General features: G+C 44.9%; 1 protein-coding gene across 11 annotated transcripts in view; it reads left to right on the forward strand.

Annotated features, from left to right (window-relative positions):
* LOC144770317 (GLIPR1-like protein 1) overlaps window positions 1-14,014 on the forward strand; it is a 1,599,314-nt gene that overhangs the window by 1,285,047 nt on the left and 300,253 nt on the right. For 9 of the 11 annotated variants that reach the window (XR_013598866.1, XR_013598868.1, XM_078654790.1 and 6 more), the window contains 2 exons: window positions 6,870-6,896; window positions 6,989-7,340. Coding sequence is in view for 9 of the 11 variants with exons in the window: in XM_078654790.1 (XP_078510916.1) it covers window positions 6,870-6,896; window positions 6,989-7,110 (149 nt within the window). In the remaining 2 variants the exon portion in view is untranslated. Of the gene's footprint in view, window positions 1-6,869; window positions 6,897-6,988; window positions 7,341-14,014 lie in introns of those variants that run through there. The other 2 variants (XM_078654750.1, XM_078654767.1) reach the window with 1 other exon arrangement.

Consider the following 14,014-nt stretch of genomic DNA (forward strand, 5'->3'; position numbering starts at 1 on the left):
CTTCTAGATCCTCAGCTTTTGTATGTAGTGTTATGAGGAGCTTGTCAACCCTTGTCTGGCAGCTGTAGTCACGATTTGTTTGTCCTCTGCCATGTCCAAGCGCTCTGTATGCGTAGGTAGCCTTTCCATCATACGATCCATTCGGAATGGTAAAGCATCGATTTTACCATCTATTTTTGTAAGGCTGTGTTGCATCGCTATGAAAATCTGCTTCACGTCTGCATAGTCTAATGCTCTCGGGTCAGCCCCCTGGACGTTAGATGAGGCAGTCTCCTCATCCCGAGTCCTCGAAGTTGTCCTGGGGTCAAACTAAAGTTTGAGTGTGTTTTGTCCATCTTACCTATCTTTGCATTGTGGGGCTTACACCTCCACTCCTTTCTTCCGTCTTTGTGTAAAATGCAATTTATATGGCGTGGTATATCACTAATAAACTAGCAGCATGATCTCTCTAAGTTCTTGAGCTCCTGCATCTCAATGCGTTATCATCTCAGGGAGGGCACCCACAGCACAGTGCAGAACTCAGTAAGCCCCAAGCAGTGCAGCACCAGTCGAGGCACCCCATATCCTGATGCTAGCCACCAGATGAGTCCAGTCCCCTTCAGGAAGGCCGAAGCTTTCACTGCAGATGCAGTGGTACTTCTTGTCTGCCAGAGCCCATGCTAACAGGGCATCCAATAATTGTCTCCACTTGCAGAGTGCCTTCTGAGGGTTAAACGAGTAGTTCACAGAAGAGCGTTCCAATCCACCACCTCCATCTGTTGAGTATCATTTGTTTTCTTCTTAGGGGGTTTATCAGGGTGTCACCGGCTGGTATCAAATAGACCAATAATCACACATAATGTATCTGCCACAATACTACCAAGATCCCAAATGTGCCCAGGTGTGTGCTGTTCTGTAACCTACAATGAATAATGGTGTCCACTATGTTGTGCAGGCCCCAGTGCATACCAGCATCAAAGAGAGTCTCACTCATCCACCTGTCTTGGTCCACCAGGCGGGGCTGCAACAAACCATCCATCTTGCTGCCCCCAGCTCCTGTAGATCACCGCTAGTGCCTTTCTTACTCTGCCGCAACAGGAAGGATACTGCAGGCTGCCCAACACCAGACAAGGCCTCTAGTAGGCCGTGCCGCCACTCTCCTCACTGACACCCGGCCTGATCACTGGCCTCCGCTCACCTTCAGACCTGTTTCTGCTGATGGTCAGAGGAGGGGCGATTGGTGTGTTGTCCCCAATTCCGCCTCTCTTCCTGTGATGCAGGGAGCAGGAAGAGGCCACAACACTCTGCCTCGATAAAGATGCCTCCGGAGACATGCAGCTCTGCTGCACCACGCTGCCATGCCACGGCTTCCGTACCACGCTGCTCCATCCACCCAAAATTACAATTTGGGGCCGCACTGGGATTTCAGCACTTACCGGTCACTGGGGGGCAGCTTGCATGTAAATGCGGCTGGTTTGTGACCGTTTGCACTGCAAGATTATGGTAGGATAGAAATGCAGCCGGTGGAGCGCGACTACTATGCGGCCATTTGCAAGTATGGCAAGCTTTGCCCCTTATGTATTTGTAATTGTTAACTTTATTTTAATTTAAATATTTACTCCATTAAAATAATTTTGTAAAGATTTATTTTTTTAAACCACATAAAGTAAAATTATTATATTTATTTAATATGCAGTAAAAGTTGCTAACATTTGCATATAATATTAATTGCAATTGTTTAATTATTTAATAAATAAAAATACATAATTTCCAAAATTAAAATAGGTTAATGAAATATTTAAAAATTTACAAAACATTTTTACTTGTGTGCATTTTTTAAAATGTAATTACATTTATAATATTGCTAAGAAGTCTAAATAAATGCTTTAGTTTTAATATTATTTCCTAAGGTATCCTTATTTACATCGCTACATGCATTATATTCTATGTGAGACTTTTGCAGCTCCAGTGTTTGGCCATATGTGGTGCCGGACTTACCCCAGGTCTGAGTTGGACTACATTTACAATTGTTTGAGCCCTTTTTGACTGTAATAACTGCAGTTTGTGAATAGCAGTGGGCTTATTCTTTTGTGAATTGCTGACTGTCCCTCCCTGAACTTCTTTTTAGCCCTCCCTTAAGCTCTACTTACTCCAACCAAACCCCCTCTGCTTTAGCAGTAAGTATTCCCCCTTTTCCATCCATCCCACTCTTACTACTAAAATGTATGTATGCAGAGATTCCCATAACCAGGACCAGACTCGGAACACAAACCGCCCCTGATAATTGAGTCGGAACAGCGTCAGAGAGGGGTGGGCATGGGACTGTGTGGGTGGAAAACACTGCAGCTGCTTTTGTTACAGGGGGGCCGATATTGCAGTTATGCTGCAAAACCGGCCCCGGTAACAAAATCGGCTCCCCAGGGGTCCAAATCCAGTCCTCACCTGGTGGGCCAACTGGGATATGCTCGGTGCCTGTTACGGCCCTGCTCCACACATAAAAGATATGGAGAGGCAGATGTGGAGACCTCCGCTCCTGGGATAGTGAATAACATTTTGCAGACCGTGAGTAGTACTATTGCACTACTAAACGTACTACAAAATACATTTTGTGACTAGACCCCATTGACATATCATTTGTGTCTAGTTTTCAACCCCCAATAGGAGATATTATTTTTTTTTCTTTCTTATTATACATTTTTCACTCTCAATGGACTCCTTTAAGAAGCTCCTACCGGTCTTCGGCATGGTTAAGCAAGAAACAACATGCCAGAAATCCTTGACATACTGCAACAGATTGTAGCACGTCATATGCCAGAGTGGTCTAAACTGTGTTAAAAGCCGCCATAACATGAACAAATATTTGTTTTTAATTCATTGTGACTGCTATCCATTGGAACGCATTCTTCGTACTTGAAATGTTATGTTATGTTATGTTATGTTAATAACATTTATTAGGCGCAACAGCTGCCCCAGCAAAGGGGCGTCCTGGCGCCAGATCATGTACACAACACAACAGATCCGAGCTGAAAAGAGGAGAATTTCAGATCACAGGGAGAACAAGTGAGTTTTAATGGCCCGTCTAAAAAGAGTCAGACTATTAAGGGCGCGAATGTGCACAGGAAGGGAGTTCCACAGATCAGCCGCCAGAACACGGAAGGAACGACCTCCCATCCTGCTCAGCCTGAACCTAGGCTTACTCACCAAATGGAGTGATTCAGATCTGAGGGACCGCGAGGGGACATACGCCGAGATGAGGCCCACCAAGGCGGGGGGAGAGGAAAGCTTCAGAATCTTAAATGTCAGACAGAGAGCCTTGAATTTGATTCTCTGTCTGACCGGAAGCCAATGAAGAGAGGTCAGAACGGTCGAAACCGAGCAGCGTCTTGGGAGGCCAACAATAGCCCGTGCAGCCGCATTCTGCACCCTCTGAAGCCTAGTGGCTTCCGCCTGGTTGACTCCTAGAAGCAAAGCGCTCCCGTAGTCAATCCGGGAAAGGATGGAGGCCTGCACCACCAGTTGCCGAGTGGGAGGGTCGAAGAATTTGAGGACTGGTCTCAGTCCTCGCAGAATACCATAACAGGTGGCTGCTGTCTTCTTCGTGTGGCTGGTAAAAGATAGATTAGACTCCAGCCAGACCCCCAGATTTTTCACTTCGGCCGCTGGGAGGGGGATCACCCCTAGTTCGGGAGGCCACCACTGATCTCCCCAGAGGTCCGCCTGCTTCCCTACAATCAGGACCTCGGTCTTCTTGGCATTAAGCTGTAGGCAGTTATTACGCATCCAACTAGCCACAGCTATAAGTCCTGCCCGGAATCTGAGCGCAGTCACCTCAGGGTCCCCACTAAGTGTCACCGCCAGCTGCGTGTCATCGGCATACGATGTCATGGTGAGGCCAAATTGCCTGACGACAGCAGCCAGCGGCTTCACATACAAGTTGAATAAAGTGGGGCTAAGGGCAGAGCCCTGAGGGACTCCCAGTTCCAGGGGATGGAGCAAGGACTGGCCAGGTGGAATGGCTACCTTGAAAGACCGGTCCGAGAGGAAGGAGCGGAACCACTGAAGAGCCTTCCCCACAATACCCACTTCCTCCAATCGCCGCAACAGGATGTCGTGAGACACCGTGTCGAACGCGGCGCTCAGGTCTAACAATAGGAGCGCCGCAGTCTGCCCCGCGTCCAGCACCAACCGCAAATGCTCGATCATAAAGAGCAAAGCAGTTTCAGTGCTGTGTTGAGCGCGAAAACCATTTTGGCTCTCGTCAAGAATGTTATTACGAGAGAGGTGTGCAGACAAGATGGAATTCACGTGCGCCTCAGTGACCTTGGCGGTCCAAGGTAAGAGGGAGATGGGCCGATAGTTCTCCGGGAGCAAGGGGTCAGAGTTGGTTTTCTTCAAAATAGGGCTGACCACAGCTTGCTTCCAGGATGGCGGAACCATGCCCTCACTGAGGGAGAGATTAATCAAATCCAAAATGGGCTCCCGACAGAGAGGCGGGAGACGGGCGAAGAACTCCGGCTTCAGTGGGTCTAGGGGGGAGCCAGATTTAATTTTAAGGCTCAGAATGTCAAATACCCCGTTGGACATAGCCGGCAGGGTGGACAAGGTTTCGGACACCGAGACCTTCACGTCATTCGGAGTATCCCCGGGAGCAGATGGAATAAAACCACGGTAGATTTTCTGCACCTTCTCTACGAAAAAGGATGCCAGATTTTCGCAGTGCCAGTCCGTGCATATTACTTGCGAGGTGGCCCGTTTCCCCATCAAGTCCTTAAGTACCTTAAAGATTAACTTAGAGGGGTTAGGGCTATTGGAAAACTCAGCTGCATAATATGCGGCCCGGGTTTGACATATAGCTCTGTGGTAGATCTTAAGCTGAGCAAAGTACAGTGATTTTAGCGTGGGATCAAAAGATTTTCTCCAAGCCCTCTCAGCTTGCCGGCAGGTTCTCTTGAGCTCGGCAAGAATCTCATTATACCAAGGGCTCCGAGTTTTAATATGACATTTTGCCCAACGCAAAGGTATAAGAGAGTCGAGGGCAGTAAGGACCCACTTGCAGAACTGTTCATATCCCTGTTCTGCATTCTGCAGTTTGCCTAGTGGTTGCGCCTCCAAAATCCTGACAAACTCCTCTAACTTCAGTTTGCGCCAATTGCGCTTTAAAATCTGTTTGTCAACAGGTTTAAGTTGAGGGTTGTCAAGGGGACATCTCACTTTGACCAGCAAATGGTCAGTCCAGCCCACCATCATCGGGTCAGCTGATCTAGCCTGAGCTAAGGTGGTGAAAAAGGGGTCGAGTATATGTCCTCCTATATGGGTGGGAGAGGAGACCAGTTGGTTTAGCTGCATCGCTTCCAAGTCCGCCAGCAAGGAGCTGATGGAAGGGGAAGACGTCATCACTTTCAAGATTCAGTTATTATTTTTAGCATAACTTTGCAAACCAAAAAGCAGCCCATCAGAAAATATCAAAAATATAAATAAAGTCCAAGTCAGGAAAAAGGTTCTGACTGATAATTGAAAATGAATTATAAAAAAGTATTTTTTTCATGTTATGACATAAATGATGCGTTAACAAAGAAATGTATTGCAATCAACATTGTGGATAACAGGGGACAGGATAACTACCTACATCATAGAAACTGCAGGTTTAAGCTCTGATGTCAATATTCCTAAAGAGACAAATCAAACTCTGCAAATGCAGGGCCACATTTACAAGCCCCTGCGCCGCCTAAACGTCACTTTGAAATTACTCTCCGGCAGCACACATTGCAGTGCCATATCTACAAGGCGACGTAAAGTCACCCTGTGGGGAGCCATGCCATGGGCGTTATGGCGGGTGCTCCCACTCAAAACGCATGGCATTTGACACATTCACAGTTTTACAACCTTCTGTAAACCTGGGAATGTGTCAACAGCCTACCCCTGCCCAGGGAAGGCATAGGGGGGGCGCAACAATGAGACATAACTGTATTTCTCTTAATTATTTCTTCTTTCTATGTGTGCTGTATTCAGCAGAACACATAAAAGGACAAATTGCCTCCCTTGATTGTTTTCTTGCTGAAAGGTTCCCTTCCTGCACAAAACAATAATTCCCACAACGCATCTACCCTTTCACTATAGTGCAACGGTACCTGTGTTTTTCTTTTTCCATAGGGCGGCGCAGCAGGAATCCTTGCAGTGCTTCCCTACGGCAAAATATTGTAAATGAGCCCCACAGTATTTTAAACAACAGCGAGAAAAGAAAACTTAGGATGTGCGAGGAGAGCGCTGAGGTGGATGTGTTGAAGGGGAATTTGAAACGATAATGGTGATGTTAAGGACTGAAGGGGAGGTGGCAACTGTACTGAAGGAGTACAGAACAGGGGAGGCTGGATGTAACTGTTAGCGAAAGCGAGGGAAGTCAATGCACATGACAATTAGGAGGAGGGAGCTTGACACCCATGCCATCACAAAGAGTGCTGAATACCAAATATTAGGGATCCTCTCTAATATGCAGCGGAAGTATACACGTTATCATATCATTACACTTTGTCCGAATTACTCCTAGCGGAACAATCACAAGAATAGGGAGGAAAGCCATTCAATTAAAAGGAAATAACTCAGACAGACAGCAAAGCCATCCACTCATGAACAATGAGCTGACCCAAAACAAACACAAATTGGAAACAATAGGTCAGGTTAAAACTGTGGTAAAGCTGTTTGCAACTGTGCCCTAAAAAGTGTTTTTTTAAGCTTAACTTGGGAAGCGGTTATTGCTTTATGAATAATAACGAAACATTGGAACCTTTGTTTAGTGCCAGAATGTGTTAACATTTTAATTTGAATTAAAATAATAAATTCCTGTGAGCATTCAATTAAAATACTCATTGTTCTGTGCTTTGTTTTTACTTTAGCAAACCCAGAACGTGATCAAATCATAGGTATGTTTTACCATACTTCTTTATGTTTTACTTTTGCAAATAAAACAATGTCTGAGACAGTTTTTGTTTTGTTCTGTTTTATTTTATTCTAGGCTACGGTAGCTGGTCTCCCATCTCGGCTGAATGCACACAGAATTGTCACATTGTCTTAGGTTTTCATCTTGTATGTGTTGTGTTAACGTTTGTTGTAGATATTGTTCTTCAAAAGGTTTGATAGAAGTATAATGCAAACAATATGGTCAAGTATTTAGAATCTATCCTCAGATGTCTTATGAGGACGAATGCTTTCAATACATAAAATATTTGGTGAATGATCGAGTGAAACCTTTGTAAAAATGTTATAGCAAGTGTTAATGTATATAACGGTAGGTTTTATTTAACATAACTTTCATGTATTGTATGTTGTAAACTCAAATTAAACATGTTTTTCTTTTATGCATGATATTTTATTATTATTGTTTTCTTTTTTAACCACTTTATGTAATTAACCGCTCGGATATATTATTATCCTTTATACGAAATGTGCAGTGACTCAGAAACCCATAGAGGGCAACTCACATCAGTCATACACGCAATCAAACACTCAAGCCAAGATTATGGCTCATACAAATCAAGCACACACACATAGAAATTGGGCTGCGCAAGTTATGTCGCTGCCATATAGAGGTGAAAAAACACACACGTTTTTAATACTGCCCTCACCCACAGACATCTGTGGCATGCTTCATCATAGGGCTGCTAACACACCTTAGTGCAAGCTAACGCTGGAGGTGGAGCAAAAGGGAGGGGAAGATATAGCAACAAATAAACAGTGCGGGATCAAGTGAGAAGTGCAGAGAAGTAAATAAAATGCATCCAGAGATCTCCAAACGAACTTTTTATTGATGGACTCCCTGGTCAGAATAAAAGGTCATTTAAGGACCAGTGGATGGTGGTATGGTGGGCTTTAATGAACCAGCTACCCCTCCAATCTGCAAACTGTAGACATGTTTCAGCCAGCTATGCAATATCCCTGGCTTTCATCAGGACTAAGAAAGATAGATCCCTAAGACAACATCCCTACCTCCTTACATGTGGAGTAGAGCGTAGACACAAATCTGAGTGAAGGCTCAGTTATAGTGGTAGAGTGGGAACCCTGTAAATAAATGAGAAAGTTACATACATCAACATATAAAATAAGGTGCCTCAGTGATAAAAATATAAACAAGAGTGTAGAAAAGGTGTTTTAACCCTCTATATCTAAAGTGCGACTTAATGGGCGCTGTAATTAAGAATCAGCTCCCACCAGAATGTGAAGGGCCAATCGTCCCATGGGAGCGTTCAAGTGATGCCCTTGAGGTGTATTAAAACAAAGGGTCATCATTGCTTAATGTGGCAACACAATCATGCACACGGCAAATCTTACTGAGTTTCATTAACAACAATGCTTGAACTGGCGGGGGAGCGAGGACAGCTCCCTATAGTCACATACTGTAATGATGGAGATAAAAAAGGAGGGAATTTGTGGGTTACAGTAGTTCGTAATCAATAAGTTTTAAATTCCTGGGCCCCACAGGCATGACTGGAGTGCCTCTAAGTTTCAGCTGCGTGCCACGGTGTAACGATGGGTAGTGTTACTAATCCGCACAAAGGAAGAATCCAATGGAGGTCGAATACAATGTGGAATCAACTCTCCATTGGTAGCGGGGACCGGGACAGTCAGTTTAATTTTTGCCATATGTGAGCCCCCTCACCCCCTGGACTTACTTCGTCAAGGTGAGCTATCACTGACAAGTCATCTCTCCCAGCGCCGTGCAGCTACTGTGAGCTGCGCGGCCATGGACGATAAATCATCTGTCTCTGTTCGTGCGTGTCATCAGGTTGTGGCATACGCAGCTGGCGGCTTGTTCTCGGCAGAATGTTGACTAGACCGCTAACCCTGTCCATGTTGGAGTTCATAATAAGGGTTGCGTATAAAAAGGTTTTTCATTTATCATAGAGTTGTTCTTACACCTGTAAGTATTTCCAACTTTTCTCCTGCTTCACCCTCTGTATGCTGGTCTTGTTCTTCCGTACCAGGTACACTCAAACATCAACTGTTTAACTGCCCTTCTGTCTTCTCATTTTGGAACTCTATATGGGATATATGCATGCGTATGCTTAAATGTTCTACATCATTCTCGTTAGCAAATGTATTTTTAGGTTCTTTATCAGATGATATAGATATGGTCTCATCTAATGCTCGGTTACTTGATTTGTTTATTGCTATTGCATTTAAAGTGATTCTATCTTGCTGGAAAGATAATTCCAAAATTTCTGTTATAACTTGGTGGAATTTCATATGTGATGAACATAGGATTTCTGTTGCTTCTTCTTCTTCTGTCCCTCTAAAAATTAATTCCGATCTCCTATGGCTCTCATTTGTTTCTTTCCTCTCTTCTACCCATTTCATATGAGTTCATATCCTGTTCTTCTTCTTGCATATTCCAAACTCTTACCTAGCTTATTCCTTTCCCCCTCCTCCTTCCTTTTTTTCTTCTCCCTCTTTTCCCTTCTTCTCTCTTCTTCTTTTCTTGACTTTTATTTCTCCTCCTCATTGATGTTTCTGAAATTTTTCTTTTATTAACTCTAGTGCCTCCTGTTTTCACTTATTATATTCACTTACATTATTGTATGGCTTGTTGTGTTTTTGCTAAAATTCTTAAACAAAAAAAAAAGGGTTGCGAGTGAAGAGATCGCGCAGGCAGATATTTGTAATAGGTCCTGGAGTAGACACATATGAATTCATGCAAGTACCCTATTAACGGAGGAATGTTCGTTTTTCATGTCAGTGGTGTGGTAATAATCCTACCATATTTGTCAAAAGTACTGGCATAGAGACCAGTTGTACATATGAATTTATACAGAACACCCCATTGTAGGAGGATTGTCGGTATAGCTGATCAGTAGTGTTATAACAGTCCTACCATTATTGTGTGCTAACGCTAGGAGTTATAATTAGTTAGGCTCTGTTCACAAATGCTTCTTCCCTAATTGCAGCCCTGCACTACTATATGGAGCAGGACAAATCATCCTTTATGTGTGGGTCTTTATGTTAGACAGAGTGTTGTGTCTTCACCAAGCATAGGATGCCTGTGCCCTATCGTCGCTGGGCCCCTAGTGACTCACCTCAGGAGAAGAGGGGTTTCTCTAGGTGAAGACCATTGAAGTTAAGAATTCTCCAGTTACGTAGTGCTATTTTAATTATGTGGGTACTTCCTCTTCAGTAGTTTGCCCATCAAAGTATCAGCTTCTGCTTTGAAGTCTCATGTGTTGGAACAATTCCTTCGAAGGCACAGGAACTGTCCCAATAGGAGGTCATCCCTTAATGACTTCGGGTGGAAGCTTTCGATTAGGAGGAGGCTGCTCCTGTCGGTGGGTTTATGGAACACTTTTGTATGTAGGCGTCCCTCACTGGAAAAAATCACCAGATCCAAGAAGGCTAAACTCTCCGTTGTGATGGTCGATGTAAAGTGCAGGAGGGGCTTCTGGTTGTTCAACCAGTCCAATACATCTCTAATGGACTGGGCATCCCTGTTAGAAATTGGATTTTTGGCTGGCTAGGGCATGTGCCAAAGCCAGGCAGAAACCACCACTCTAGTCAGGATAAGGGAGTTACACTCCTAAAATAACCTGTGCACACCACCTTGGTAGCTTGGCACAAGCAGCTAGGCTTATCCAGGCCGTGTGTAAAGCATTTGCCTTGAAATCAAGGAAGGGGGCTCTGTATAACAAAGAGATGGAGCTCCCAAATAACCATAAATTTAAAAAATGGGTTCCCTTTGATCAAAATCTATACCACTCCATTCATGCCTCAAATATACTCATACCCACCAACAAGCATCATACCTCACTCTGAATGTATTAAAGCACTTATATAACACCAAGTTATGGAAAAAAATATATATATTTAATTGGCAAAAACCTGTTTATAGATACAGTTTATATCATGACACTGAAATGCGTCGGCGCCCAGATTTTTTATAAAATTGGACAATTCAGCAGCCAAACAGAGACAGGGAATCAAGACCCATGCCATCTGCTGTTTATAGTAAAACCAAATTAACGTCTATATGACAAAGTAGATTGTCTGTGTTCAATTCTCCTTTGGGGACACTGTAATCATTGATAATTGTGTTGTTGATGTATGTGTTTTCTTAAAGTGTTTTTAATATACTATCATTATATAATTTGTATATATAGACAGGTTTTTACTGATTAAAATATATATATATATATATATATTTTGCATAACTTGGTGTTATATAAGTGCTTTGATACATTCCGAGTGAGGTATGATGCTTTTTGGTGGGTATGAGTATCTTTGAGGCATGAATGGTGCAGTATAGAGTTTGAGCAAAGGGAACCCTTTTTAATAACTGTAAAGCATTTGCACATAACCAACAGTAATACAGTGTTAGCACTACAAAAGGACACCACACCAGTTTAGAACAAGCATTAGAAATGCATTAGGGCTCGGGTTTGTTTGAGTTAGAGATAATGGCATTGTAAATGGCAATGTGTTTTAGGCATGTGTTTTGGAGTGGAAGCATGTGGTGTGTGTTGGAGATATGTGTGTTGGATTGGAATGTTATCAATGGTGGCATGCTGCACTTTAACGCATTATCTTTAAAAGGTAAAGTGCAGCATAGTGCGATAGGTACAATATTAATTGGTGGATGCGTTATCAATTGGTGTGTGCATTGATGGGTGGTGGATGTGTGTGCCCGTAGGAATTGTGCAGTGATGACTGTTGGTGTGTGTGTTTGGTGGAAGCGTGTAGTGGTGGCCTGAGGTGTGTATGACTGGTGGTAGTGTGCAGTAAGAGCTGTTACTGAGTGTGGCTGGTGAAAGGGTGCACTGACAGCTGTTGATGATTGTGCCAATTGAAAGAGTGGCTGGTGCACTGTCAGCTGTTGGTGTGTGTGTGTGTTTGGTGAAAGTTGCACTGACATTGTTTGTTGTGTGCGGGGGTGTTTAGCGGCACTGATGCATGGTCGTGTTTGTTTTTGGTAAAAGCGTACATTGATGGTTGTTGGTGTTTGTGCCGGGTCAAAGCATTCATTGATGGCTGGGGGTGTGTTGTTGTGTGTGTTGTTTTGTGTGTAGTGGTGAGTGTGTGGTGGTGAGTCTGTGGGGGTGAGCCTGGGGGGGTGAGTGTGTTGTGGTGAGTGTGTCGTGGTGAGTGGTGACGAGTGTGTGGTGTTGAGAGAGTGAGGTGTGTGTGGTTTGTGTGTGTGTTATGTGTGTGTGGTGTGTGTATGGTGTGTGTATGGTGTGTGTGTGGTGTGTGTGTGGTGTATGTGTGTGTGGTGTGTGTATGGTGTGTGTGGTCTTATGTGTGTGGTGTTATGTATGTGTGTGGTGGACTTAGTTTGAGTGTTCGTTTCCTGCACACTCACACACTGCCCCTACACATTCACACACTGCTCACCCTGCACACTCACACTGTTCACCCTGCATAGTCACACACTGTTCATCCTGCACACTCACACACTGTCGTCCTGCACACTTACACACTGTTCACCCTGCACACTCACACTGTTTACCCTGCACACTCACACTGTTTACCCTGCACACTCACACACTGCAGTCACTGTCACTCTGCAGTCACTGTTACTCTTCAGTCACACTCACTCTGCAGTCAGTCTGCACTCACTCTGCACTCACTGTCACTCTGCACTTTCACTGTCACTCTCGCACTCACTCTGCACTCACTGTCACTCTCGCACTCACTCTGCACTCACTGTCACTCTCGCCCTCACTCTGCACTCACACTCACTCTCGCACTCAGTCTGCACTCACTAAACACTGTTCACCCTGCACACTCACACTGTTTACCCTGCACACTCACACACTGCAGTCACTGTCACTCTGCAGTCACTGTTACTCTGCAGTCACACTCACTCTGCAGTCAGTCTGCACTCACTGTCACTCTGCACTCACTCTGCACTCACTGTCACTCTACGCTCACTGTCACTCTGCACTCACTGTCACTCTCGCACTCACTTTGCACTCACTGTCACTCTCGCACTCACTCTGCACTCACTGTCACTCTCGCACTCACTCTGCACTCACAGTAACTCTCGCACTCACTCTGCACTCACTACACACTGTTCACCCTGCACACTCACACTGTTTACCCTGCACACTCACACACTGCAGTCACTGTGACCAGTGCCTATGTGTGCGCGCAGTGCCGGTGTGTGTGAGCAGCCTGTGTGTGTATGTAGTGCCTGTGTGTGTGAACAGTGCCTGTGTGTGTGAGCAGTGTATGTGTTTTTGAGCAGTGTCTGTGTGCGTAAACAGTGCCTGTGTGTGAACAGTGCCTGTGTGTGAACAGTGCCTGTGTGTGGACAGTGCCTGTGTGTGAACAGTGCCTGTGTGTGATCAGTGCGCCTGTGTGTGTGTGCAGTGCCAGTGTGTGTATGTAGTGCCTGTGTGTGTCAGCAGTGCCTATGTGTGCACGCAGTGCCGGTGTGTGTGAGCAGCCTGTGTGTGTATGTACTGCCTGTGTGTGTGAACAGTGCCTATGTGTGCGCACAGTGCCGGTGTCTGTGAGAAGTGCCTGTGTGTGTGAGCAGTGTCCGTGTGTGTCAACAGTGTTTGTGTTTGTGAGCAGTGCCTGTGTATCCCTGCACCTAAAATCAACCTACTTGTCATGAGGCCCAAGGTTAGACACACAAGCACAACTGTTGCAACACGGCTGCTCTGACCCTCCATGCAGAAACACATTCCTGCTCTCGGAGGTTTTTGTTCTTTTTCTGAAAAAGCCATGAGCCCCTTTGATGAGATGAGGAGAATGCGGCAAAATGTGGGACTGTTCGTAAGCCAGTGAAAAGAATTCCGTTTCGTACCTGGACGTTACTGTCTCCAATACAAACGCACTTACATACTTTGTGGGGTAATGAAGACTGTGTGTCTCATTGTCGGCGCACGACCAAGCCTGCTCTTCAAAGGCCAACACTTACACATGAAAGGATGCAGACGAACGCGCGCCCACCAACTCACTGCAGACTGGTGAACGCGCCCCGAACATCTGGGTTCAATTACCTCGGCACCCTGACAGCTCGTAATTGACAATTTATTGCACTCCCCTG

Source organism: Lissotriton helveticus, chromosome 1_1 (genome assembly GCF_964261635.1).
Source record: "Lissotriton helveticus chromosome 1_1, aLisHel1.1, whole genome shotgun sequence".
In the NCBI taxonomy this organism is placed as follows: Eukaryota; Metazoa; Chordata; class Amphibia; order Caudata; family Salamandridae; genus Lissotriton; species Lissotriton helveticus.